The 26,520-nt window shown below is 38.9% G+C and overlaps 1 protein-coding gene across 3 annotated transcripts; it reads left to right on the top strand.

Moving 5' to 3' along the window:
- The first annotated feature begins 72 nt into the window (after positions 1 to 72).
- METTL4 (methyltransferase 4, N6-adenosine) lies at positions 73 to 19,870 on the top strand. 3 transcript variants are annotated; one of them, XM_074878967.1, is made up of 9 exons: positions 73 to 177; positions 832 to 1,350; positions 2,116 to 2,178; positions 6,138 to 6,504; positions 8,740 to 8,809; positions 10,663 to 10,837; positions 11,051 to 11,157; positions 11,778 to 11,866; positions 18,598 to 19,870. In XM_074878967.1, the coding sequence occupies exons 2-9, from the start codon at positions 919 to 921 to the stop codon at positions 18,741 to 18,743; spliced, it is 1,449 nt and encodes a 482-aa protein (XP_074735068.1). In that variant the 5' UTR covers positions 73 to 177; positions 832 to 918; the 3' UTR covers positions 18,744 to 19,870. The 3 variants fall into 3 exon arrangements, with proteins under 3 accessions (XP_074735068.1, XP_074735086.1, XP_074735077.1); XM_074878976.1 differs by lacking the exon at positions 18,598 to 19,870 and adding an exon at positions 17,439 to 18,590 and having other exon boundaries at positions 111 to 1,350; XM_074878985.1 differs by lacking the exons at positions 11,778 to 11,866; positions 18,598 to 19,870 and having other exon boundaries at positions 107 to 1,350; positions 10,951 to 11,091.
- The last annotated feature ends 6,650 nt before the right edge of the window (positions 19,871 to 26,520 follow it).

Raw genomic sequence — 26,520 nt, forward strand, 5'->3', positions numbered from 1 at the left:
GCTGACGTCACAGCGGAGCGGCGGAGACACCGCTGGGGAGGGAAGGGACGGGGGGTGTCACTTTCGTTTGCTGGGCCGCTCAGCCGCCAGCCGCCTGATTCCCCCGGAAGCTCTCAGGAGACAAGGTTGGGGCTGCACAACAAGATGGCGGCGCTCGTAGGGGGTGGAGCCGTGGGGGTAAGTGTGTGAGGCGCTGTCCGTGCTGTGGTGAGCCTTGGGGTTTTTCTCCGCTTGCGGCGAGGGATAGAGGCGGACGGCAGCCCCCCCTTCACCCCCGTAACGGCCTAGAGCCGCCATGCTGCGGCCTGCGCGCAGGCTTCAGCAGCTCCCCCGCTCCGACTCCGCGGGGCTTGTGCCCGCCGCGGCGGTGAGGAGAGCGCGGCACCGTCAGGCTGCTCTTCCAGCCGAGCGGCGGTGGGGGACTGGGGGACAGTCCGGGGAAAAACCCGAACTCCCAGGCCCCGTGTGCCGGCGGGCACGGACACGGGGGCCTGGCCTCTGCTGCCGCTGTGCTTGTGTTACTGCTCCCGAGCGCTGTCATGAAAACTTTTGGTTTATTGAATTGCTGTGTCGTAGTTCTTTTTTCTAACTTGTTGAAAGAGTCATCTTAGAGTAAAGCTATACTGCACAGAATTACAGAAACTTACTTAAAATTTGCTTATTATAAAAAAAATGAAACGTGTGAAACAAGTCATAATGGGGAAACCAGCTGAAATCAGAAGTTTCTGTGGTGTGTCTTGTGTGTGTGTGGAAATGTCTGTCAGGAGATAGGTGCTACTTTATTAAACAGTGATAATTTGGAAAAGTGAGTTCTTAAAAAAATTCCCACAGAAGGAGTTTGCTCCAAGAAGTGCATATGATTACCAGCTGCGGTTTCAGGGAGTTGATTTTTCTTCCTGAAAAGAGGAGCTATGATCTATGATGTCTGTGGTACATCGGCTGACAGCGGGGTGGCTCGTGGATCATCTCTCTTTCATCAACCAGTGTGGCTATGAGATCTGTGACTCCTTTGCATACACTGGTGGTGTCACTTTCAATACTTCTGTCACGTCTACTGGAGATTGTCTTGCTACTTCTGCCTCTGCTGCCACCTCCTCATTGAGAGATGATCCTATTCCTGGTCCTGGAGATGCGATAAAAACAGAAGGTAAAACAGCAAAACTGAGATACGTGTTTCGGGAGGAGTTCTTTGACATTTCTAAGCCCCATATAGCTGCAGCTCCTGAGGAGCAGCTGTGGCAAGGATGCCCTGAGGTGGGTCTCACAGAAATAAAGGTCAACAGTGCTGGAGAGGAACACCGAGAAGGAACCAAGAGTGGCATCGGGGATTCTGTTGCCAGTGCTAGGAAGGTATGTTCTCTGTAATACAGTAAACTACCGTAATGCCCTGGTAAATAATACACCACTAACATTGTCTTGTACATTTTGGTTTCCTGAGGTTATGTAGGAGAGCAGGAACTTTTCCACTATAGATTTCAAGATGCATAGAAAATATAAACACTCATGAGGATATTTTTGTGTTCCTTATGTTAGTAATGTGCATCTTGTGGCTCAGAAGCAGTGGGTTGCTCACAAAATCTTTTGATGTTGGTTGTGGTCAGGCACTTGAGCTGAAACTGTGGTAGCTGTCAAGATTGTTCAGACCAACAAGGGAAGGACAGTGTGAATTTACTTTTAATATGTAGATTGTTCATTACTGTTCCTTATGGATCAAAAAAAATGTTGCAGGTCTAAACCAACAAATGTGATTGTGAAGATGTAGCTAATTTTCTCCTGATATTGGTAAACTACACTTGTCAGCTAAACAGATACCTTCTAGTATGAGCCCAGAGGAGGCATGAACATAAACTGTGACATGTAGTAGGTAACTTCAGATCCTAGTGCCATGAGTAACATAACACAGCTTTAAGCCAGTGTACCTTGAGAATGCCTACAGTAGGTATTTTGAGATCATATTTTTGCTTATTGGACTTGTGATACAAAATGAAAGAGATGGAAAGTTTCTCCTGCTTTTAAAAGAGTTAATTTGTAATTCGGGTATACTTGATTTTTTTTTTTCTTTCATCATGGAGTAATATGGATTTTTTTTTTTTTCATTGTTTGCTGGTTCTGAAGAAACGTAAAAGGAAGTGTGTATTCAACCAAGGTGAACTGGATGCTTTAGAATACCATTCAAAGGTAAGTCTGAGCAAAAGTATATTTTACAAGCACGTGATACCTGACTGTCCTGGTTTAGCCAGGATAGGGTTAAGTTTCCCCAGCAGTGGGGGGGAAGCGCTAGCAGGGTTATTCAGATACCATGCGGAGGTGCTTCCTGAGGTCACATCCTGGTGCCCAAGCGGGACAAGGGGTTACCGCCGTGTACTGTGGGATTTGCTCTATTCTCACTGCTGTATTGGTAGATATTTTGCTCTGTTCATTGTTATTACTGTTATTGTTATTGTTGCTGTTTGTTGTGTTGCTGTTGCACTGTTGTATTAAACCTCTCCTTATCTCAGCCTCGGGGCTTTGTATTTCACTCCCTTTGTGGGGGAGGGGCAGCGGCCGTGTGGTCTCAGACCCCGGCAGGGGCTAAACCATCACACTGACTTTGGCAGGTACTGGCTGCAAGACATGGCTGCAAACAAGTTCTGTTCTTGTAGCTTGTTCCACTAACAGGAAGGTGATCTCTCTAGTCCTTAAATGAATAAGTGTATACAGAGAATGTCTTCTGTGTAGATATATGTGAAACAAACTAGATGTGAAACAGACATTTCGAAGAGCTGGAAGCTGTGTTCCCAAAATACCTTTTACTGTTATGGGTAACCCAATGTTATATAGTGATGAGTTGAATATTAGTTGAACAGGAAGTGACTGATTTGAAATAAACAGTGTAACCTGTTCTGAAGATCAACTCATCTTTAGTGTATTCAGGACCCTGTACTGAAGTTATTCAAAGCTTCTTTGACCAAATGTACTGCAAGATGTCTCATTCTGCTAATTAGAGAGAATTTTTCCCTCAAACTTTTTACATTGTCTTACTAAAGCATCATGAATGAATTAGAATTCAAGTCTCTATTTAGGCTCACATCAGTGATGTGCTGGTGAAGTTACAACTATATTACACTGAAGCATCTTAGTAAATCCTAGGAATGTGATCTGTGGATGATGTTTGATGTATTCTTACTGCTTTCCTAAATAGTGATGTGAACCTGAACTAGGATCTACACTTGCTTTCTTTCCTCTGACAAAGTTGTTAGTCATATTGGGCTTTTGGCTTAATTCTGTTTCTCTTGGACTATATTTATATGACTAAACTTTTCTTTTACATGGCATCAGTTTTGTAGTAAACATGTACAGTTTGCTATGATACGGTGTAGAGGTCCTGTAATTATTGTTGTGAATAAGCTATGCATGTGCAGAATCATCTTAAAGGAGAGAACTTTGAAATTCAACATCAGAGGTTTATGAGTATGGAAACCTTTAAGTTAAACTCATTCAGCAGTAGGAATAAGGGAAGAAATGAAAAAGTTGAATGTCTTGGGGCCTGTGTAACTTCAAGTGATTTTTTGTGAATATGCAAAAAAAGACAAAGTTTTGAAAAATCTGTGATCTCAGTGTCGTGGTTTAACCCCAGCCAGCAATTAAGCACCACGTAGCCACTAGCTCACTCCTCCCCCCCTCCCAGTGGGATGGGAAGATGGGAAGGAGAATCGGGGTGGGGGTGGGGGGAGTAAAACTTGTGGGAAAATAACAGTTTAATAACCAAAATAAAATATAATAATAGTAATGAAAAGGAATATAACAAAAAGAGAAAAATAAAACCCAAGGAAAGGCAAGTGATGCACAATGCAATTGCTTACCAGCTGCTGGCTGATGCCTGAGTAGCAATGTGCCTCTCCCAGCCAACTCGCCCCAGTTTATACTGTGTGTGATGTTCTATGGTATGGAATAGCCATTTGGCTAGTCTGGGTCAGCTGTCCTGGCCATGCTTCCTCCCAGCTGCTTGTGCACCTGCTCACTGGCAGAGGATGGGAAACTGAAAAATCCTTGACTTATGCTAAGTGCTACTTAATAACAACTAAAACATCAGGGCCTGTTCAACATTATTCTCACACTAAATCCAAAATAGAACTGTACCAGCTACTGGGAAGAAAATTAATGGTATCCCAACTGAAACTGGGACGCCCAGTTAGCCTCTGATACCATTCACAGATTAGAATGCATTATGTATTAGAATGGGCTGCATCAGGAGAAGTGTGGCCAGCACGTAGAGGGAGTTGATTCTTCTCCTCTACTCTGCTCTCGTGAGACCCCACCTGGAGTTCTGTGTCCAGCTCTGGAGCCCCCAGTGCAAGAAAGACATGGACTTGCTTGAGAGGGTCCAGAGGAGGGTCACAGAGATCATCAGGGGACTGGAGCACCTCCCATATGAAGACAGGCTGAGATAGTTGGGGTTGTTCAGCCTGGAGAAGAGAAGGCTCCAGGGAGACCTTATAGTGGCCTTCTAGTACTTAAAGGGGGCCTACAGGAAAGATGGGGAGGGACTCTTTATCAGGGAGTGTAGGGATAGGATGAGGGGTAATGGTTTTAAACTGAAAGAGAGTAGATTTAGATTAGGTATAAGGAAGAAATTCTTTACTATGAGGGTGGTAAGGCACTGGAACAGATCGCCCAGAGAAGCTGTAGATGCCCCCTCCCTGGCAGTGTTCAAGGCCAGGTTGGACGGGGCTTTGAGCAATCTGGTCTAGTGGAAGGTGTCCCTGCCCATGGCAGGGGGTTGGAACTAGATGATCTTTAAGGTCCCTTCCAACCCAAACCATTCTGTGATTCTGTGAATTTTTACTGCATTTGTAGTGTTAAGGGTTGTAGCTCTGCAAGTCAATTGAGATTATTTTGGCACTTATTCATATCTTCAGGATTGTTTTCCAAAAAAACCCCCAAATTTACATCTGCCAGTGAAAGTAGGCATTGAATCCACTTACGAATTTCAGTTACAGTCAACATAGGGAAAGTACAAAACATGCTAAATTTCTTCAGCAGCCGTTTGTTAAAACTACTCTTTAAATTGCTTGATAGTCAAGAGGCTTTGTCCACCTGCAAATTAACACATGGGTGTAAGAAGAAAAGCCATCTGCATTAATTCAGCTGTACAATTTGTAGCATTTCTAAAGATGTATTTATTAACTCTGTTAAAGCGGTATGAACTTTTACTATCACAAACCTAAGTGCTAAAACATTATGACTCTGTCCCCTCAGATATCTATATGGTGGTGTTATTAAAGAAATGATTAAAAAAGATTTTCCTCCCTCCCCCCATTAATTTGGAAATTCTAATAAAGAGTATTTTGTGAAAACATCTTGTAAAGTTGAGGATTCCATAATCAGGAGCTTTAGAAACCATAATAAGTATTTGATACCTTTGATAAAGCCACTGTAACTGGAAATATTGCTATTCTAAATGAACAAAAATGCCTCATTGATAATTAAAACTCATAAAGGCGCAGTGATTTTGATTTGGGAATAAACTAAGTCTCTAAATTTTGCAAAGGAAGGGTGCTGAATTGAATGAGAGCATATATAGATCCAAGAATATTGTCTTCCTAGACTCACTTGCAGGTTGAGAGATGTGTCACTTAGAAAAGTTGCAAAAGCAAATTCTAATATTTCAATTTGATTTACTGTTTGTACTTCTATATTACTATTAAAATGCATAAACTATTGGTTTTTGAAGTGAATTAAAATGTGGAAAAGTACTGATTTTTAGATCACAGTATACATCTCAATTAAAAATATGTTTATGAGCACAGTAACTTGAAATTAGATTAGAATTTGAATTTATACTTCAAATTATTGCTTTGAAATTTGCAACAATAATACTCTACCTCTACTGTCTGTGAAATGTTTTATTCAGTAGTCTCTGACTCTTTCTTCTTCTGGGCTTCTAATTATTGTAACTTTACCAGAAAAACAACAACAAAAGTTAGCATGGCCTTATTGTCATGCCCTTGTAGCTTTTGAGTCAATGATCTCAGTATTTGGCAAGGATCCTTCTCCCACTCTGCAGACCAAAAATGTTTTGATTTCTGTTGCATTCCCTGGTCAAGTAGATACTTGAAAGATAATTCTTCTTCCCTTGTTTCTTTATGACCATACAGGTCAGAAAGCTCATTTGGGAAGGCACTTTGCATTTAGTCCAAGAAGGACTCAAATGTGGTTTTCTTCACCGCACTACTGCAGAACTCAATTGCAGGAAGAATGTTATTCCTGGACATGTTGGCTGTGGGTTGGCTGAATTATGTGAAATGGCAAAGCAGTTTCCAGCTGTGAATGAAAGTGACCATCAAGCTGTACATGCACTAGATGATGAAACCTCCATTCCAGAGCAGGACCTGCTTTCGTGCGTTACAGAAAACAGCTCAAACTGTGCAAAGATAGTTGTGTTAATGGGGCAGAAGTACTTGGTGCCACCAAAAAGCAGTTTCCTTTTATCTGATATTTCATGTTTACAGCCCCTGCTGAACTGTAAGTATCTTTAGGCATTAGAATTTACCACTTCTCTCCTGCCTGAGAAGGGCAGTTAATGTCAAGATGACTAAGGACTCAATGAACAGATTTTAGTATACAGCACTGATAGGAAATGCTGCTGCGAGCTTGCAAAGTAGTATTTCTAACTTTGTGCAAATAGGTGAGGGTTTTCGAATGAATCTTGAGTGGTTATGAGCTCATGTCATGTGGGGATTCTTTATCTCCAGGAGGCTCCTTTGAAAATCCCAGCCAGACTATGACAGTTTGTGAGCATGTTCTGAGCCACTGTCAGTATAGAAGTCACGTAAATGCATTAAATTGGGACCAGCTGTGCTGCTGGGTCCATATCCCACAGGATAAGGCTTTAGCATAGATAAGGCCATGCTGCTGCTGGGGTGGTGTTCCTGCTGTCTTGGTTTTTAGATAGGTTAGAGCGTGGGAGAGGGATGAGATTATTCACTTTAAAGCAAGGATTCCCTTACAGATTCATCTGGTTCAATGGCAGGGTCTACTTAGATTGGCATAAGCTGTTTGTGAAACCAACCCCAGTGTCCCCCAGAGAAGATAACAGTTTGAGAGGCTGCTGCACCCAGCTGGAGGTAAACACCACTTTAGCAAGACCATGAGTAGCAAACATGAGTTGACTTCTCAGCTGCTACATTTCACAGCTGAGAGTATTGACCTGAGCCAAAATCAGTGACAGGGAAATGATGGGACTTTAGAATTAATAACTTCTCTGCAAAAATAAATAAAAAGTTATTCAAGCCAATATTTTCAGCCGTAATGGGCCATGTAGAAAGCTTTAAGCTGACAACATGCGGCAGTCTTCACTGTAGTTCACCATTCCATTAGCTTTTAATTTGATCTTCATTATTATTATTATTATCATCATTATTATTATTAGCAGCAGCTAAGCTTCATCAGGCAGTCTTATAAGAAAGATGTTGCCTGTGAGCAAGAGCTGAGGATTACCCTCTAATCAGTAATTTTGGATTTGTTAGTTACATGTTTCCTCCCTGCTAATATGCAACTTAAATGTTCACTGTTTTTTTTTTAATTAAGAAGACATGCAGGAGGTGGAATCTTATTATCCAAATAATAATTTTGTATCTGAAGTCCAGAATTTAGCCAGTTAGCTGTTTTCAGCTGTATGACAGAAGGAAGATCACTATCACTGTGCTATCACTATGCACAGCTGTGCATATAGCAAGTTTGGATTCTCCCAGAGGTCAGAGAGCAGTCCAAGAAATTGAAGAAAATGCTTTTGAAATAACCAACAGTGTATGTTAATATAATGCCATGACTTTAGGGGTGTTTTTTTGTTTTGGAAGAAGTCTACTGTCCATTTTAATTATTATTTTTTTCTTCTTCTCTTTCACCTGCCAAAAGAGAAGTATTTCTTGCTGGTCAGCCCACTGTCAGGGTAACACCTCCAATGTTAATAAAGAAATAAGATGTAGAAAGCACATTTAATGGACATTAAATATTAAGTTGTTGTTTTTATTAGCTATTTAAATAATTAGCATCAGACTCAATGAAGGAACAAGTATGTTCTGTGGAAAAATTAAAATTGTTGAGTCCTGTTTTTTCATGGATGTGTTCTGTATCTTCTATCCTCCCAATAAAGTAAACCCAGCTTCTCCCATGAAAACTCTTTCAGTTTTCTTCCTCTTGTCCATTACTTTCCATTTCACACACTGGGTCTAGCTCTCTGTCTCTCTTCACCTCCAGTAGTGCAAAACACAGTTTTCCAGGGCTGTTTTGGAGCATTGTGTGTCCCAGTTGGCCTGCTGAAAGATCAAACAGGACAGGAATCTTGCATTCAGGGCTGCAGCTTTCACTCAGCTGGGTGCATTATTACGTAGCTTCTGTTAGGAAATTCGGAGAAATTTTCACCTTTGAGACTTGAACTCTGCTATTGTTTTTTTTCTGAGAGTCCCCAAGATGTTCAAAATTTCTTGGAGGGCTCTTACACGGATCACATAAACGTCCTTTCCTTAGGTAATTAGCTGAAGAATCTTGGAAGTAAATGATTATCTGAATTAAAACAAGCATGCTAGAAGCCTTTTAACTTTTTATTTGGAAAGAACAGAAGAAAGTTGTGTGTTTACTGCATAGTTGGTTTTTTAAATGTTGTCTGTATGTGGGTAGTTAAGCCTTTATCAGTTTTAACTAGTAGATTTATTTAAAAACTAATTTACTGGCTTTTTTTTTTTTGAATTCACTTCCCAGACAAGAAAAAATATGATGTAATTGTGATTGATCCACCATGGGAGAACAAGTCCGTTAAAAGGAGTAACAGGTAAATTTTATAGTAAAATAAACCAAACTTTGTCATCTTAGTTTACAAAGGGTAATTAACATTTTAATATACTTACTCAATAGGAGACCAATATAACTGTGACACTGTAGCTTAAACTAGCAAATATTGTGGCACATGCCTACCTTCAAGTCTGTGAAATGTCTCGGGGATTTCACTGAAATGGCATAGATACTTCGCATGCAAAATATTTGCAGGAGTAGATCTTAAATTACCTAACTGGTGAGAGACTGTTAGTCCTTGGCACTTATAAGGAAATCCTGGAGTCAGCTGTTTTTTAAGGCCCAGATCATGCCGGTATTACTTTGAAATTAATAGGGTTACTTCAGTGGGCATAAAGCTAGATAAATGTGTAAGTATTTCCAGGTCCTAGGTCCTATCCTAAGTTTTATTTCCTTATTTTTTTTTTTTAATTTGAGCTGTAGTTTGAACTTCATTCTAATGGGTAGAAAAGAGAAAGTGATAATGCAGCAGTAAAATCCTCAAGTGCAATAGGAACTTTCTGAGTACTGTAGATTATGAAGCCATTAACTTAAAATTTTATGGGCTTCCTTCTCCACTGAGTAACATCAGGCTTATGCCAGTGGAGCTGTCTTGATTACCATAGAATTGTATCCATGTGAAAGAAGGGCACACAGGAAATACGGCCTTACACTTTCTAGAATAATGTCTACCATAGCTTTTGAAGGTTGTTATGAAGACATAATTTGAAGATGCAGAGACTGATTGGTAGGTTTTACTTTGAAAGCCCTACAGAAACCTCTAGAAACTCAGAGTTAAACTCATTCAAGTTTTTTTTTTCTTAACTATGTAAGTTACTCAGAGAAAATTGTAGTTATTCACAAGCATGAATTAGCCAGCAAGACCCTATCTCCCTTACAAAATAAAGTCAAAAGGTGGAAGAGCTGTCACTGCTGTTAGCTGTCTTGTTGACGGCTAATCTTTGTTAAGCATTTCACATCTGTGTTGTGAATCTTGTTTTCTCTGGGAGGTCCGGGAGGTATTTTGGATTTTATCCTTGTTGCCTGTTTCTTACGTGTCACTGTTGCATTGTATAGGGATCCGAGGTACCTGGACAGTGGCTGTTGATTCCAGCAGGCAGTGTGCCAATGTTTTTGATGTTGCAATGTGTAGGTTCCACAAATTGCAGCTCACTAATACTGTAGAATAGCATCGTGAGAAAAATGGTAGAACAGGACAGAATCTGGAACGCATGCTGTGTTCACCAATGTAGCATACAGTTAGCTCAAAAATGTGCAGAACTGTTCTGATACCATGAATGGTAATTTAAAAATAGTTAATAACTTCTGCAAATAATTGGAGAAGTGATTACTCTTGTGTGACCTTTTAACTTGCCAGTCAAATTAGTGTTGCCCTTGCACTTGTTAATGACTCACTTGTCATTTTCATTCAGAAGAGAGATTGCTTATTATGAAAAGTGAATAATGTTACATTGACTAAAGAGCTACTTTTCACTAAATAGCTTTGTTCTGGTGTACAGATGAGAGTACTGATTTACATATGATAGTTCTTAAATTAAACGTGGGCTTTTAGAGTTATTCAGAATCAGAACTCATTATACTTTATTTGGGGGAATAGTAGAAATATGTAGTTAAAGATTCTGCTCAGTAAAACTTAAGTACATACACTAATGATTTTGTATCAGAATCCATCATATTTGGCCACTAGGTGTCAGTCTTGATCCATTCTTATGACTTGTCAGGAGATAAGTCTTGCAATGTCTTGGCTGTGTAATATCTATACCCATTTGTGTTGTTTTGCAATTTTTATATTTGGTATATGCTAACTTGCTTTCTCACTGTATTGGCATATAGATACAGCCACTTGTCTTCATGGCAAATCAAGCAGATTCCTGTACCAGCACTAGCTGCTCCAAATTGTCTTGTAGTCACGTGGGTGACTAATAGACAGAAGCACATACGTTTTGTTAAGGATGAACTTTATCCTCATTGGTCTGTGAAAACACTTGCTGAGTGGCACTGGGTAAAAGTAAGTTCTCAATTTGTTTTGTTGCTTTCTTGGAGACTGAGAGGGCTCGCACAATGACACTTTATATTTTTATAATTTGTATTTTTACTACCATGTGCTTTTGTATTTGAAAGGTATGGTATCATCAGTACCTTCCTTTTTATCAAAGAAAACGTCTTGAAAAAATTGGATATGACAATCTTCCACTGTGTATTTTTAACTCCTTTGTGTCAGATTACTAGAGCTGGAGAATTTGTATTGCCTTTGGATTCTTTACACAAAAAGCCCTATGAAGTTCTTGTATTGGGGAGAGTTCAAGGAGACGTAAAGGAAGCCTTAAGGTATGCCAGGATATTTATGGTCTTTATGGTCTTTTTTGAGGCTGATAGGATTCTCTCTGTATATATCACTTGTTCAAAATACCATATAATGTCCCAGAATCTTCTCTTGGCATCATCTTTTGGCTGATTGTGGACCTAAAAATAGCCTTATTTGCTTTGGGATAAGGGAGTGCTTTAGTGAGATTAAAGGACGGAAACCTTTGTCTGTTCCTTATATCTGTCTGTGCTGGGGGACTGGCACGTATAAAAGTTTCATGGACAGGGTTTCCTTTGCTGACAGGTTCTCTTGGACCATGAGTCCTTGGCACAGGCTGATGCCATTTTGGGGATGCTGGTGTTTTTCTACACGTGAAAACATACAGGACTAGGTTGTTTGTTCTCAGTGGCTTTGTATGGCTATTGTTAACCATGTTTTGTCTAGAGCTTCTGATTTCATAAACTGCCCTTTTATATATTACAGCTGAACAACATTTAACTTCCCTTGGACTTACCTAAAGTTTGACTGTGAATGAACATTCAGTGTGTTAGCTCCCAATGGAAGTAGCTGTGTGAGAGCTGCAGCATCACACTTGGTGGTCTTCATTCTCATACTTCTTTTCTTGTTCTGGTTTATACAACAGGAAACCTGAAGATGTACTTCCAATTCCAGATCATAAGTTAATTGTCAGCATGCCCTGCAGTCTGCATTCACATAAACCCCCTCTTACTGGTACGTTTTGTTTTGTTGCATAATGTTTCTGTAGGGCGTTGGACTTGGATGTCTGAAACGATGTCCCTAGAATGAGATACCTTTATATATGAAATGCCTTAATTTCCCATATGCCAAGCAGTTTTGTTCAACAGGACTTGTGGTTCCTAAGCATTTCTAAAAATGTTGTCAGGTACTGATGTCTTGGTCTCTGACTATGAAAAGTAGAACTTCAAGCATTATTGTGTGAGTATTTTGGATAGACATGTAGAAAAAACTTGCATTTTTAAAATTTGTTTTTTAACTGCTGCAGGAACAGTTTACAGATACTGTATGTATGAAGTTATGCCAAATGACCTAAAGTACCTTGCGGCGGGTGGGGGCGAAACTTTGGGAATATATAAAATAGGATGTCTTCTATGTAGTTAATAAAAGCAGAAACCACTTTCTTTATTATGTCATCCTGAAAGAAATGTTTTTATTTCTGCATATTTCTGCTTATGTACTTGCAGTACAGTTGTGCCTTTAAATCCAAAACTTAATTATTTTAAAACTGCTAACAATAGGCAACAAATAAGACATGCCCTTCTTCTTTCTGAGGAGCTGTAGTTAATTTACTGAAATTGATGCAGTAACTCCAGCCAGCCAGTTAGCGTGGGTATGAATTCAACTTTTCAGAGTTTAGTCCAAAGGATGTGAAGATTTCTGTGTGATATGTTATCTTTTCCACATTGTTCTGGAGCACTCTTACTTTGACTAATTTCAATAGAAAGTTGTACTTCTTTCATCATTACAGCACCTGAGTGCCTTACAATGACATGGTAAGAAACGTATTTAATACCTCTCACAAAAATGGTTTCATCTTCCACTAAGGGAAAACTCATGATGAATCTGCAGATATTCCAGTTGTATGTGATGCTACGTAATCACATCAGAAAAGGCAGGTAGAAGAACTGCATAATGCTGTTGGAGAGGAGAGGCATCACAGTTTGCTTCACTGACGTACTTTCCTTTTTCTGCTCCCAAGGAATAGTTAGGAAGCTGATCTTGACAGTTGTTATACATTCAAGGAGGCTCTAAAATCTGTATTTTGGGCTTGTATTTATTAAATGAACATACATATATATACCTGTTCAAAAACTAGTAGAAGACACATACTTTGGTTAGCGAAAAATAATAATTAAAAAAAAGGCAATTCTGGGAGGATCTTTTTGCAGTTCTGAAGCCACATCTTTTAAGAATTAGGGCAGCAGGAAGTATGTGTGTTGATTTAAACTAATGAATGGTGGGGTAGTGATTTGTGAGGCAGCCACCTAGGGCCTCTTCAGAAAACCAATACTTAGCAGCACATTCGGACACAAACAGGAAACTTGTGAGGTATCCAAGGGTGCAAAACAGCAGTTTGTATGTATTATAGAGAATTCTAGTGCCTGAATGGTCCTCGGAACAATTATTTTGTAGGGCAGAATCTAGAAACCATATTGCATAATCCTTTATAAATGATGATTCTGAATGGGTTTTGAAAGAAATTGTCCATGCTAATTTATATATTTCTTCAGTTTTTACTTGAATGCTGGGATTTCATACCATTGTGCAGCATTTGTGTTTCTATTTGAAAAATGAATTTGCTGTTGAGCAATGTCCGTGATTTACAAGGTTTTTATAAAAATCCACGTGTATCCTACAGTTTTGGCAGCTCCATTCGGAATATGGTTATGGAATGAAAAGGTAGACTATAAGACAAAAGCTAATTGCTGATGCCTTGACTTCAGTGTTGTAAAAGGGTATCACTTTCATGACTGGATAATATTCTCAAGTGGTCAGCAGAGAGCAGCTGAGCTACATCCTAGAGGGGTTCAGAAGCAATTTGAACAGAAACAGAGATTTTGGCAATGGAGGAGAAGGACACTTGGGTCACACGCATTCTTTATGCTTTGTTCAAGTAGTAGCAAAGCCAAAAATATTAGTATTTACTGATGCTGTCTGGCACTTTCTTTCTTATTACTACTATAAAGGTTGTATGATGGTACATATGTAGCTCCTTAATGACTGATGATAACAGTTTATCTCTCTGGGGGAAGAGAAAGATGTAAATTAAAGTAAGCCATCAAAAAGAGATGTTTGAGTTCCTACAGTGCATTTAACCATGAAATTGCGACTGTAGGGGTTTTTGGTGATGCATGTGCTGTGTTCAATGCTTAGAGCTTTAATATGTCATTGTAAATGTACTTAAGCTTCTTTATGCAAATGTGTTAAAATGAAATTTTATTACTCCTGGTTTTGGTTCAAATAACAGCAGGTTTTCTTCCTAATTCAATTCAATGTTGCTCTTAGAAGACATAGAAGGTATTCTGTTACACAGATGATGTAAAGTAATGTGGAACTTCAAATACCTTTTTTCCTTTTCCTGTTTTGTAGATTCTTCTTGTTCTAACCATTTCTCCTCCAGTTTTTAAGTATGTACATTTATTGTTAGAAAATAATGTTATCGTACAGGAGTATGCCTAAAAACATTGGAATTAGTTCTTGGCTATGTTCTAGCCACTTTGCATATCTCCAGCAGAAGAGTGCAATGGGAAATCTTGGGAACTCCCTCCTCCTGTAGCAACCCTGGTTTGTTACGCCATGTTATAAAAGTGTTCTTGGAAATAAAAGAAGTAAATGTCTTTTGTTTTCTTATGCACCTTGTGAGCCCTTACTGTTAAGACTAATTGATAAGTGGATCAACATCTAGGTCTAGCTGGAAGCTCAGGGAAGATGCAGAGATGTAAAGCCATCTTTGTGCTGAGTTTCAGATCTCCTTCTGGTCCTACTCTGTTCAGAGATTAGACAAACTGGGCAACAAGGACCTCTACATTGCAAACTCTTTTGAAGTGTTACTATGAAATGAGTTCAATCATGTGCTTTGTGCTTTGCATGGCTCACAAATCAGACAGTAAAAGGCGACAGTCATTTTCGCTTTATGTATCCAAATTGCTATACAGAACTTGCAATTCAGGTAATGGATGTTCAAAAGATAAGAGGAAACTGTTGCTTGTTTCAAAAATGATTCCTCCTTTTGCTTATTTAAGCATTTTTAGCAGTATGCATCTTCAATACATCTTTGGGATTAAGAGTAGGCAGGTATGGCAGGTATCCTGCCTGACGGCCGGATCACACTTCAGAAGGAAGTGGATTTTCTGGAAGACCAGTGTTATATCTACCAGCTGGCTTTATGCTGGCTTTGTGTGTCCTAGGGCATTAGATGCCTGACTGTAGATGCCTGAGTTGCTGTCATAGTGTTTATGACACCTGCAAGTGATAAAAAATAATCTATTTATTGTCTAAGCTGTTTATTGTCAGTGTTATCTGTAAGTGGATAGAAGCAATTGTGCGGTTTTGTTATTTTTTTTAAAAAGATCTATTCCTACGGTAGAAAAACTTAATCTTTCCACTGATATAGATCCTCTAACCTGTTTTCAGAGGAAAAAAACTCCAGAGTTTGCTTAAGGGCTGCAACTCAGATCCATGTGTGTTGAGATAGCCCCTTCTGGTGATATAAAAGCCTAACAAAGGAGCTGTAATTTGTAACTTTAACACTGACTTTTCCTATTTTAAGGAAACCAGTGTAATGAGATTTTATGCCAACAAAATACAGCCACATTATTACCCTCTTGATATGGTAATTTCCATTGCAGTGCAAGTTACTCCCTGATGTGATTATGTAAATACCTACAACCTAGCAATGAAAAATCATGTGATCTTGAACTATATGTAATCTGTCTCTGTTTTTTAAAAAAGATCCTTTCTCTGGCAGCAGGAGAGGGGGAGATTCCTGGGAATTCCTTTTTAAATTCTATAACCAAATTGATCGAAAGATTGCCAGAAGCTTCTTGCTTCTGCTGAACTGATTCGTTTTTTGGCTACCTCTTTTTTGATTTCTGGTGAACCAATCTTTGAGGTTGGTTGAATCTCCTAGGTGTGATTTTAAAATTTGTTCTCTTAGGCATGGAAGTTTATGGTGCTTAGTAAAACTGCTTTTGATTACTGGACTTAGTGCTGTGATGATATTTTTAATCTATACATTTTAAGAACAAATGTCAACATTAATAATGTGCGCTTAATGACATTTTTTCACCTAAATAATTGTTTTCTCTACTTAGAAGCCTATATAAAGCATAAAATTGTTATATTTTGGTTTTATATGAAGGGGGGAAAAAAGTCACATAAAGCCTGACTCTGCAGTAAACTCTGCATGATCTTATGCCCATTAAGGTTAAAAAGACATCCCTACAGATGTCAGGATCTTCTCACAGAGAGCTTATTGAAAGCTTTGGAACTTTGCTTTCCACAGTCTCTCCCTTCTTTTATGTGCAAAAAGTACAACCTCCTACAACATGGGCTTTCTTAGATGATCAAGAGCATAGATTTTTGGAAGACCTTTGTTAAAGTCATACAATCATAGAATAGTTTGGGACGGAAGGGACCTTTAAAAGTCATCTAGTCCACCCCCCTGGCAATGAGCAGGGACATCTTCAGCTAGATCAGGTTGCTCAAAGCCCCATCCAGCCTGACCTTGAATGTTTCCAGGGATGGGGCATCTACCACCTCTCTGGGCACAACCTGTTCCAGTGTTTCACCACCCTCATCATAAGAAATTTCTTTGTTATATCTAGTCTGAATCTACTTTCTTTTAGTTTAAAACCATTATCCTTTGTCCTATTGCAACAGCCCTGCTAAAAAGTCCCTCCCCATCTTTCCTGTAGGCCCCCTTTAAGTACTGGAAGGCCACTATAAGGTCTCCCCAGAGCCTTCTCTTCTCCAGGCTGAACAACCCCAACTCTCTCAGCCTGTCCTCATAGGAGAGGTGCTCCAGCCCCCTGGTCATTTGGCAGCAAATTGTGCACAAGAAATCCCTAACTAAATAGAGCATGGAAAAAGAACAGTAAATTTTACCACATTTTTTTTTAATATGGTAGGTTAGCAAAGTGGTCTAAAAGCAGTTACTCATAAGTGGTGTCTAATTAGATGAACTCCCATGACACCAAACAGTAATCTTCAGTGCAGCAGGTTTTCTGTCAGAATGTACATTTTCCTCTAAACCTCCCAGACTCTTCTCTGTAAATGTTAGATTTGTTTAAACATTTTAGCTTGTCTCTAAAAGAAGCAGGTTTTTAGAATAAGATTTCTGCTGGTAGCAGTATTTTTTAGATTAAAAGCTGCCTTAATGATAACCCATCTGAGACATTCATTTGACATTTGTTAAAGATTGGGGGAAGGAGAATAGATTTATATGCCATGCCAAAGTACAAGAAAGTCTGGAAACACCCATTACAAAATATTTATGGAAAAGGTTTGAATGCATTGAAGCTTTGGAAGAGGTGATCATGTAGGTAGGAAATGGGTCTGAGGTTGGTAACACTTGCTAGAAAATGAAGTGGATGCTCGTCTTTCTGCAACAGGAGCAATCCATGACAAGATCAGCTGGGGTCTCACAGAAGGAGTCTGTGACTGGCAAACTTGATGCAAAAAGAACTTAGATTGCACCAAAAAAAAAAGCATTCCTTCTCATACTTTGATGTATGTGGATTGGATGTATTTTTGCTTTCTGCAGTGACCATAACTGAAGAGACTGAGTCAAGCAACATAATGTTGGATTTATGAGCTGTATTTTTAAGCTACAGAAATTGATAAACCACTGGGAGATCTGATCAAAAATGGCCAAGATATCCTTTGGAAAAGGAAATGGTTTTATAGTTTTTCTTCTTTTGTCCTCAGTAACAAAAAAAAAAATCTTAACATGTAATTTTTAGTACAGATATGTTTTTCAGTCTTTGTGCCTCCTTTGTGTTGGGTACTCCTTAAACCTTTGCTTTTCTCATGCATATTTTTATACGTAGTATCTTTGTAGCTATTTCCTGAAACTTAGTTAAGAATTTGACCCAGCCACAAACTAAATGGCTCTGTATGAAAAGTAACGTTTAACAGTAAACTGTTTGCAATAATAATTTCCAGGTGAAGTGCAAAATCTTTTTCTATCGCTCCAAGAACACCAGTCGTAATTGGTGACACAATTGATGTTGACAGGCATCTATTTATTTGGATTTAAGCAGTAAAAATGCCCCACTGTAGAAGAAGTTTGAGATTTATGTTACTGAATGAAAGAACACAGTTCTATAAATATTTCTTCAGTTGCCAAGCTGGTGTTAGGGAAAAAGTAGTCCCTGCATTTTTATAGCCCTTTTAGTGCTATGCTTATTTAACTGGTATTTCTTATTTTACCTTTTAACAGTTGTCGTCAAAAAAATGCTTTTATCCCCTTTAAGATGCAGAGGAAAAGAGTGTGATCTTAATTAAGGAAAGGTTTTATTTATTTATTTTTAGAAATGTTGCCCCTGTGTTATAGGAGCCAAGTGAGTCCTTAGGAGGTGTTTGTTGATATTAGTGAAGAATTCAGAACTCATCTATGTAGAGGCTGAAATAAATCTTCATTCCCTTTCTCTAAATGAAAACCAATAAATCAAGGCTATTGAAGGCCTTGGGAGTATTGTTCAGAAATCTCAAGGGCACTTATTTAAAATGACTTTCTCACTATAAATAGTCCAGCTGTTTGATGAAACCTCTGAAACACCGTTTTTAATGAAACATTCAGTTCTTCATCCACTAGCAGCACAGGAGAGGTTTTTCGTTGTTTACTGTTATTTGTATCTTTGTCACTGTTACCTTCTTTTTGTACCTATGTCACTGTTTTCTTCTTTTTTTCTCTTGCACAGCGGTTCTGGCAGAGTTTATAAAGCCAGATGTAGAATGCTTGGAGTTGTTCGCTCGCAACCTACAGCCTGGGTGGACCAGCTGGGGAAACGAGGTTTTGAAGTTCCAGCATGTTGATTATTTCACTCTTCTGCAGAATGAAAACTGAGTTGGGTCTTGTAGCTTAATTCTGAAATTCTGCACCTTCCCAGCAGGCTTTCGAACTTGCATTTATTACTGATGGTGCACTCAGAAGGTAACAGAAATAAAACCAACTGCACTTCAGTTAAGATTCTTGAAGTGACAGGATATCTGTTTAATGGTATCTCCATTTGTATGAGCTGATCCTTTATTTTGATGATCTTGACATATTTAAATACTGATTTTAGAGTGTAAGTCCATCTCTGTTTTTTTCAAACCTCAAGAAAAGAGATATTTTAAAGTATTCTCACTGCAGCTATCAAATCTGAGCATCATAAGTGCTAGTGTTGCACTTGTATTATTTTTAAAGAATGACTGTGTTATTTTTGAAGAGTAGCAATGGCAGTAAACAGTTCTGAGTTACATGTTTCCTTAAAGAAGACTGTTTTTTACAAAACAGTGGATTTTGAACTAAAATAATTAGGAAGGTAGTGTATCCTCCTACATGTTCGTATCTGTCTGTCTACCTCAGAGGAAATAAAAGGAGCAGTGCTTGTGTTAATTGGGAATTGAATTGCTGACCGACCACATTCTATGTAAAATTACACTTTTAAAACAGTCATTAATTCCGTCTTTCTGTATATAGTGTTAATTCTTTGAATGCATTGTAAATGATCAGTCTCAAGATCTTACAAATTGTGCATATGAAGCTGTTAAATTTAACTGAAACTTTAACAGATTATAAGTATTTTAAAAATTCTCTTTCCTTATGTTCTTGGAACATTAAAAAGCCATGCCAGTGAGCTGTGTTTTTCAGCTAGCATAAAAATTACTTCTTTTTTTAATAAGAATGGTACACTTTATATGTCCTTTGTTGCCCTTAGATTTGCTTTGAAAAAATAAAAAAATGAGACTTAATGAAACCTCTGTCACTTACTCATTTGCAGCAGCAGAGGCAGAGCTGCTGGACAAGCTGATTTTCCTGATGGCAAGCCTCTGAGTTCTGTTTATAACGAAGAGCAAAATACATTGCATACTGTCTTTACATTCATTTCTCTTTTGGTAGTCTGATGAGCCGTGAAGGTTTTTAAATTAAACTTTAAATGTTAGAGGATTTTTTTATTAATAATTTTGTAATAAAAATTAAAATAAAAACTTGTCAGTGTCTTATTTGCAGACCCAGTCTCTATATTACTGTTCAATTTCATGTTTTGCCTATTGGAGCAGTGGAGTTAACAAAACAAGGAAAATGCTTTTTTTCTTTCTTTTTTTTTCCCCCCACTAACAGTTAAACATATACTCAGAATAAGTAAATAATGTAACAGTGAAAGTAGTTACCAGGCAGAACACTTCTTGCTGCATGATTTTTTTTAGCCTACATTTTAAACTTCCTGTGCATAAGCAACCTTACCTACAACTATAAGGGATAAGAAGGCTCTTTATTTGCTTTCAGTTTTACAAGATCTTCCCTGCCTCGAGCTTCTGAGTTCCCAGGCAGAATTCCCCTGCCCTCCCAAGATGGTCTCATCCAGTACTAAATGAGACTTGAGTATGGAATAAATCATAACTGCTGCACATATCTTGTTTTCCTTTTGTACTCTGTTTTATAAACAGCACAAGAAACGATGATATTGTCTGTGCCACATCCGCTGCTATGAATGGCTCTAGATTATCTTTTAATTGCAAATAAAGGAAAGGGATGAACAGTCTTAGAGATCAGGAAACCACCTTTCTCCTCCTTTGAGCAAGCAGCAGAACCCTTCTAAAGGAATGGCCTTCTTCAAGCTGTTTCAGAATTGATGACCTATTTAATCTGTCTTTTCTGTGGAGTCCCTTTGCATGTCGCAGCCTTCTAGCCTTTCCTCTGGCTCCTGAGCTGCCACACTCAGAAACTGAGCAGCTAATTCCAGGAGCTGGGAATCCAGCCTCCTGAGTATGGTTTGTATGTAGAGGGCATGTGCAGGCAGGCTGTAAGCTGCTCAGACTGGAAATCAAAAGTTGGAGATTGAAGTCTAAATAATACCTGATCCTGTCATAAATAGTTTCAAAATTGCGCCTCAGACAGCTGTGCTCTGGCTATGAAGATAACCTTGTGAATATGACAGAAGTGGTGTTCTACAGCTGCAGCCAAGCTGAAACTATTGGGTTTTCTCAGGAGGACGGTCAGTATATCTCAGTTTGTCGCTAACTCTGGAATCTCATGGTGATATTAGCAGTCAGTAGTTTCAGGCTCATCTTTTAAACATAATTATTGGCCTGTTATGCTTAATTCATAATTTAAATGGCCTCTTACACTTTTCTAGCTGTCCAAAATCCCAGCTGTCCCCAACCAGCCATCAGATCTTTCAGTGTCAGATGATTCCTATGAGGCAGAATCTGAAGCGTACTGAAAAATCAGTGATGAGTGAAGCCAGCTAATATGAAAGGACAATTTAAGATCCAATTTCCTTTTATAAAAAAATAATATTGTCTGTATCAATTGCTCTATAATACTTTTCTGGTGGGAAGATGCCCTCTGTTGTGTCCAGCCTTGCATAAAAATGAAAACCTGCTCTGAAGAGTTTACAAAGTGATAAGATATGAAAGAGCAAGGGAAAAATAAAGATGGAAGAATACAAGATAGTAATGAGATGTTGAGGTGAATGTGGTAAGTAACAGCCCAAGCATTATGCACATCTTTAGTGTTCCTAAGAAACAATAGGCTTTCACACCCCCATTTTTAAAGAGATTTTCTGCGTTTTTATTTTGGTATGTTAAAATTCAGACATTCCAAGGAAAAATAGGTGGTGTATTTTACTAACAACATTGACAAAAGAGAGCTTTTTTCCTATTCTAAATTCTTTTTGTGGCAGTTTGGTAAAGGGAGAATTGCGATTGCTCAGGAATTTTTAGAAAGTACTTTATTTGGAATGTCTGCTGTTATTTTAGCAGGACAAGGATAAAAAAATTCTTTGGCTAGGTCTTCTCCGCTACTTAAGGCCTTCTAAAATTATGTCTTATTGCAAAAAAATCTCAGTTCATAAAGCAATAAGGAGTAATTTTAAGCTGCCTCTATATGTAGAGTACATCAAGTGTCATAATCAAACTTACTTTTATGAAGCTTCAGGTCTGAGTATGATTTTGAAATGTCAAATTAGCATATGACCTTTACTTGTATTTTTAAACTTCTATAAAGTAAAAAGAATTATACCAGTAAGATATGTTTTTGGAATAATGATTGCTAGGTGTGAACTCCTGTGGAAACAGAAAAGGGTTTTTTTTGCAAGATTAAACATTAAACAAGTGAAGTAAGTGAGCAGCTCTTCTTACCTCTTTATAGGATTCAGCTAAGGTAGGCGTCAGCAGCAGTAAGGACTTGGCTTTGAAAATCGACTTCCAAACTACATAAACAACTATAAAATTACAGGAGGAAAATGCTACTAAGCCTTGTGTTCATTAGCTTCAACATACCATTTAAGACTTACCCGCTGCTTATTTTGGGTTGAGCATAACAGTAAGGGAATCGGAGATGGCTAGAGAATAGCCAAGGGATAAAGCTTCAAGTTGTAGAAAGAAGTCTTGTGTCCCAGCTGGCAGGTATTTTCATAGAATCATAGAATAGTTTGTGTTGGAAGAGATCTTTAAAGGTCATCTAGTCCAACCCCCCTGCAATGAGCAGGGACATCTTCAACTAGATCAGGTTGCTCAGAGCCCAGTCCAACTCGACCTTGAATGTTTCCAGAGAGGTGACATCTACCACCTCTCTGGGCGCAACCTGTTGCAGTGTTTCACCACCCTCATCATAAAAGATTTCTTCCTTATATGTAGTCTAAATTGCCCCCTTTAATAAAGTGTCTAAAAAGTCTGTCTAAAGTCTGACCTAAAACATGCTTCTCTGATCTTGCTGTGTGCCTGGATACACCCTGATTTCACAGGAAGGACTCCCAGGATCAGGAGGATCACCACTGTACTTTGGTCAGATTACTAGATTGGTAGCTTGGTAGAGAGGTGCATGTTTTGCATTAAGGGCTCTGCTGTTACAGAGCATCATAACAACATCATAAAATCCCTTCCGTAAAATGACCAGGTATTTTCCATCAGTGGTGGTAACTGAATGCTAGTGTTATTTCAGGAATAGTAGGATGCTGGAAAAAACAACCAGGAAGAGAAACTGGTAGGTGTAGATAAGCTGCTACACATAGAACAAAAGCATGACCTTTGTCTGTTAGGGACGTACCTTGCTTAAGGGCAAAATCTGCTGCATTGACAAAGCTTGAGCCTGTTGCTGTTAAACAGTTAAAAATCACCGTGCTGGGAGGGGTGAATGGAGATTTTGTTTGTCAGAAGAAACTTGCATGGGCCAGTCTAACTAGAGACCTTTGGGAGCGATTGCTCCTGCGAGACAGCATTCCTAAATTGGGTCTTACAGGTTGTTCCCAAGATGAGAAGGGAGCTTCATACAGAACAGTACAATGGAAATTTTCTCACCCAGAAAGCTGTTCCTACTGCTCAACCACAAGTGCTCTTTGCTACTGGAGAGGACATCTTGGGTACTCCAAACTAAATGGTGATCACCTGAGAAGAGAAGAGGTGCAATCCTGTTTCTGGCCTGGTGGTCATATGTGGGAGGGCATAGCAAGTCTAGGCCTGGTTTGAGAGAAGAGCATTTGTAAGGCTGTGACCGGACAGGAGAGGGAGAGTGACTGGTCTGCCAGAATTTTGTAGAGAATCACACATGTGTGTGTGTATTTGTGTGCACATGCAAAGCTGGTCTGTTGGAGTAGTGTGAATCAGGGGTATGCTGTCTTTTGAATAACAACCAGAAGTTGTACATTGATAGAAATTGAATACCTTTGCATTTTTACTTGTCAGTGCCCTACTGTTACTAATTTATGCAGGAAAGGTGCTTTTTATTTGGTTAGAGATGCCCCGATAACGCACATGGTTTAAAAGCTTGCCTGGGGACTGCATGATATGTTTTTGCTTGGTGTTTTTTCGAAGGCCTGACATTGACAGTGGTACGTGAACAGCAGAGCAGCTGCCAGAGTGGGTTCCCATGGCCCTGGTCACATCTCAACAGTGCAGGAAGCATGCTGAAGGTTGGGCAGATGGGTGGTTTCACTGGTCCTACGGCAGCTTCAATTCACCTTAGCATCACTAAAATGTCATCAAAACAGCTCTAACTAGGCTGGGTCACCTTACTTGGACTAGCTATGAGGATTTTCATTGCTGGCATAAAGGAGGTGAGGCTATCACCTCATCAGGGTTGTTCTTTGGGTGGATCGCAAATTTTCTAATAAAAAATTAGTTTTCGCTTGCAAACTTTTTTTATTAAATTTGGTGAACTCCACTGGTGTGCTGCAGAGCCTGGGCTTTTAGCTTTGGATCTGAGCCTGCCACATGGGCTGTTCTGGTATTAAAGATTTATGAGCCTTGCTCTGTAGGTCTGAGACCCAAAATGCTTGGGGTTTCCAGGCATCCTCTCTTGGAAGCACTCTGGTTGCCAAACTGCAGGTGGTCCTGCTCAGTGGTCCTCCTTTCCAGCTTTTTAGTTTTTTAGCTCCCTGTCGGTCTTATGAGAAGAAGGGCTGGGAGGCACCGTTGACACTGGGGTCTTGGCACTGGAATCCCAGTGTTGTTTTTCTTAAGAAGTGTGGCATTTTTAATCTTTTCCCTGTGATGAAAAAATCTGAAATATCTATTACTTGTTTCAGAACATTTACCTATTTCAGTTAGTAGTTTTCCATTTACTTATGACAAAATAAGTCTCACTTTCCATAAGCTCTGGTTATTGCTGTTTAGTTCTCCTTTTCCATCTTCTGTCTCTCAACTGATTTGCTTCAATCAAGCATCCATTTACACATCAGTAACTTTATTTTGTTACATCAGAGTCTCATTGGTGTTATTGGAATTGCCTTAGATTTCATGTAACTGTTGGAAAGGCTTGGCCATAAAATTGTGTGGTTTAGGAAAACCCAATTTGAATTGATTTGTTACCTGTTCGCACAAACTGTATATAGTATAGCAGGGGGTTGGAAACAAGTAGCTGGAGGTGAGGGAAGAAAGAGGGTCTGCTTAGTAAACTCAAGCAACAGCATCATTGAATGTGCAACTGCAGCAATCCTGAGGCATCTGAAGTATCATGTGGTCACATTCTTGGAGTGGAGGATTTGAAATTGTAGCAATAGTGAAATTGGCTGCTGTCACAAGAACATGAAAATGTGCAAGCCATGTGCAAGAGAAAGCTGTGTTTTCTCCATTAATCCTTGTGTTGCCTAATTTGTAGGAATGAGGATAGAAAAGAATCAGCAGGAAGCAAGATAAACAGGACAACAGTACCGTAGCAGGATTGTTTTCCACAACTGGAGTTTTATTTATCAGCTTTTGGTGCTATCTCACTGATAACAAAAGAACAAAGTGAGGCCTCATTTGATGACCCTGATGGAATTGATAGCCCTGCCTCTGAATATAGGTGACTTTTTTCAGATCAGCTAGGGAGATTGTATTAATTGTTAATGTACTACTAATAAAATGCTATGAAAGCAAATATTTGAGTAAGATTTTTTCCCCTGACATTCAATATGCAGTAGCATATCCTTTTTTTTCCCCTGTCAGTGAATAAATTGTCTTAAAATAAAATAGCAGTATTGCTTATGACTAGTTGGAATATTGGGCACCCTTATTCAGTTTTTCTTTCCTTTTATACAAACCAAGCAACACCTGCTGAGAGAGAGGGAGGTCAGACACTCTCGTTTTTGTCTGTAACACTGCCTCTATTTGCCTCAGATTAAACTTTGTGGAGCCGACAGTCCTGTAAGCACCCAGAACCAGTGGGATATGCCTCACCTTGGCCTGTGTTAGACCTCCTCTTTTTTTCCATTCTCTTTTCTTCCTTAAACAGCATTTCTTTAACAGTTAACGTGTAAGAAAATGAGGGACTATAAAGAGGAAATAACATCAGTGAAAGCTGATGCCCAAAATGCAGTGGAATAATGAGAATTGTACGCTTTGATAGTCTAGCCCACAGCTAGTGTCACTGCAATGCTCATGGCTCTCTAAGCCACCATTTTGGATGAGCTCATACAGACGTTTGAGACTTTGCAATCTGTAAAGATCCATCTCTTTTTTGGGGGGGATGGCAGCATTTTTCAACACAGAAGAGAGAGTGCATTTCCCTGACCAGCATCATTAGCACAGTGGACATTGCAAACTGCTGGTTACAGGTCAATTGCAGAAAGTACAAAAATCTGAATTTCATTTCTGACCTTTTTTTCCCTATAATATTTTCCTTTCTTAAAAAACCATTTTGCTTAGAGAAGGATCCAGGTAAACAATTGTGTTATTCATGCAAATTGCAAAATGAGGGTCAAAAAGAGAAAAATGTCATAGTTTTTCTGTCCACCTAAAGGAGACAGAAATTATTATATATAAGTTAGAAATTGAAAGAATTGCTAATAACGTAATAGGCTAAAAATATCAGCAACACGGGTCATGATTTTACAGGATCATTAACTGAAGTTTGTAGCTAAATTTTACTGGGTTTTTTTAACAGTATTGTCTTGTAACAGTTATATGCTATTAATTCAGGAGACAGCTTATTGAAAATATTTTTATGACACAGTTACTGCCCTCAAACTCTTCAATGTGTGGTTTTAACTATGTGACCTTTGTATCTTTCATTACTCTGTGCACTCCAAAAGTTAGGCTGAGTTCAGAAAGAAAGTATGTGTCCTTTTCTGAGGTTCATGGTTCATCTATTGGTTCATATAACTTCAAAGAGACAGTTCTGACATAAAAATGACATTTTCCCACTTCAAAGTGACCCA

Source organism: Strix uralensis, chromosome 1, assembly GCF_047716275.1.
Source record: "Strix uralensis isolate ZFMK-TIS-50842 chromosome 1, bStrUra1, whole genome shotgun sequence".
NCBI lineage: Eukaryota > Metazoa > Chordata > Aves > Strigiformes > Strigidae > Strix > Strix uralensis.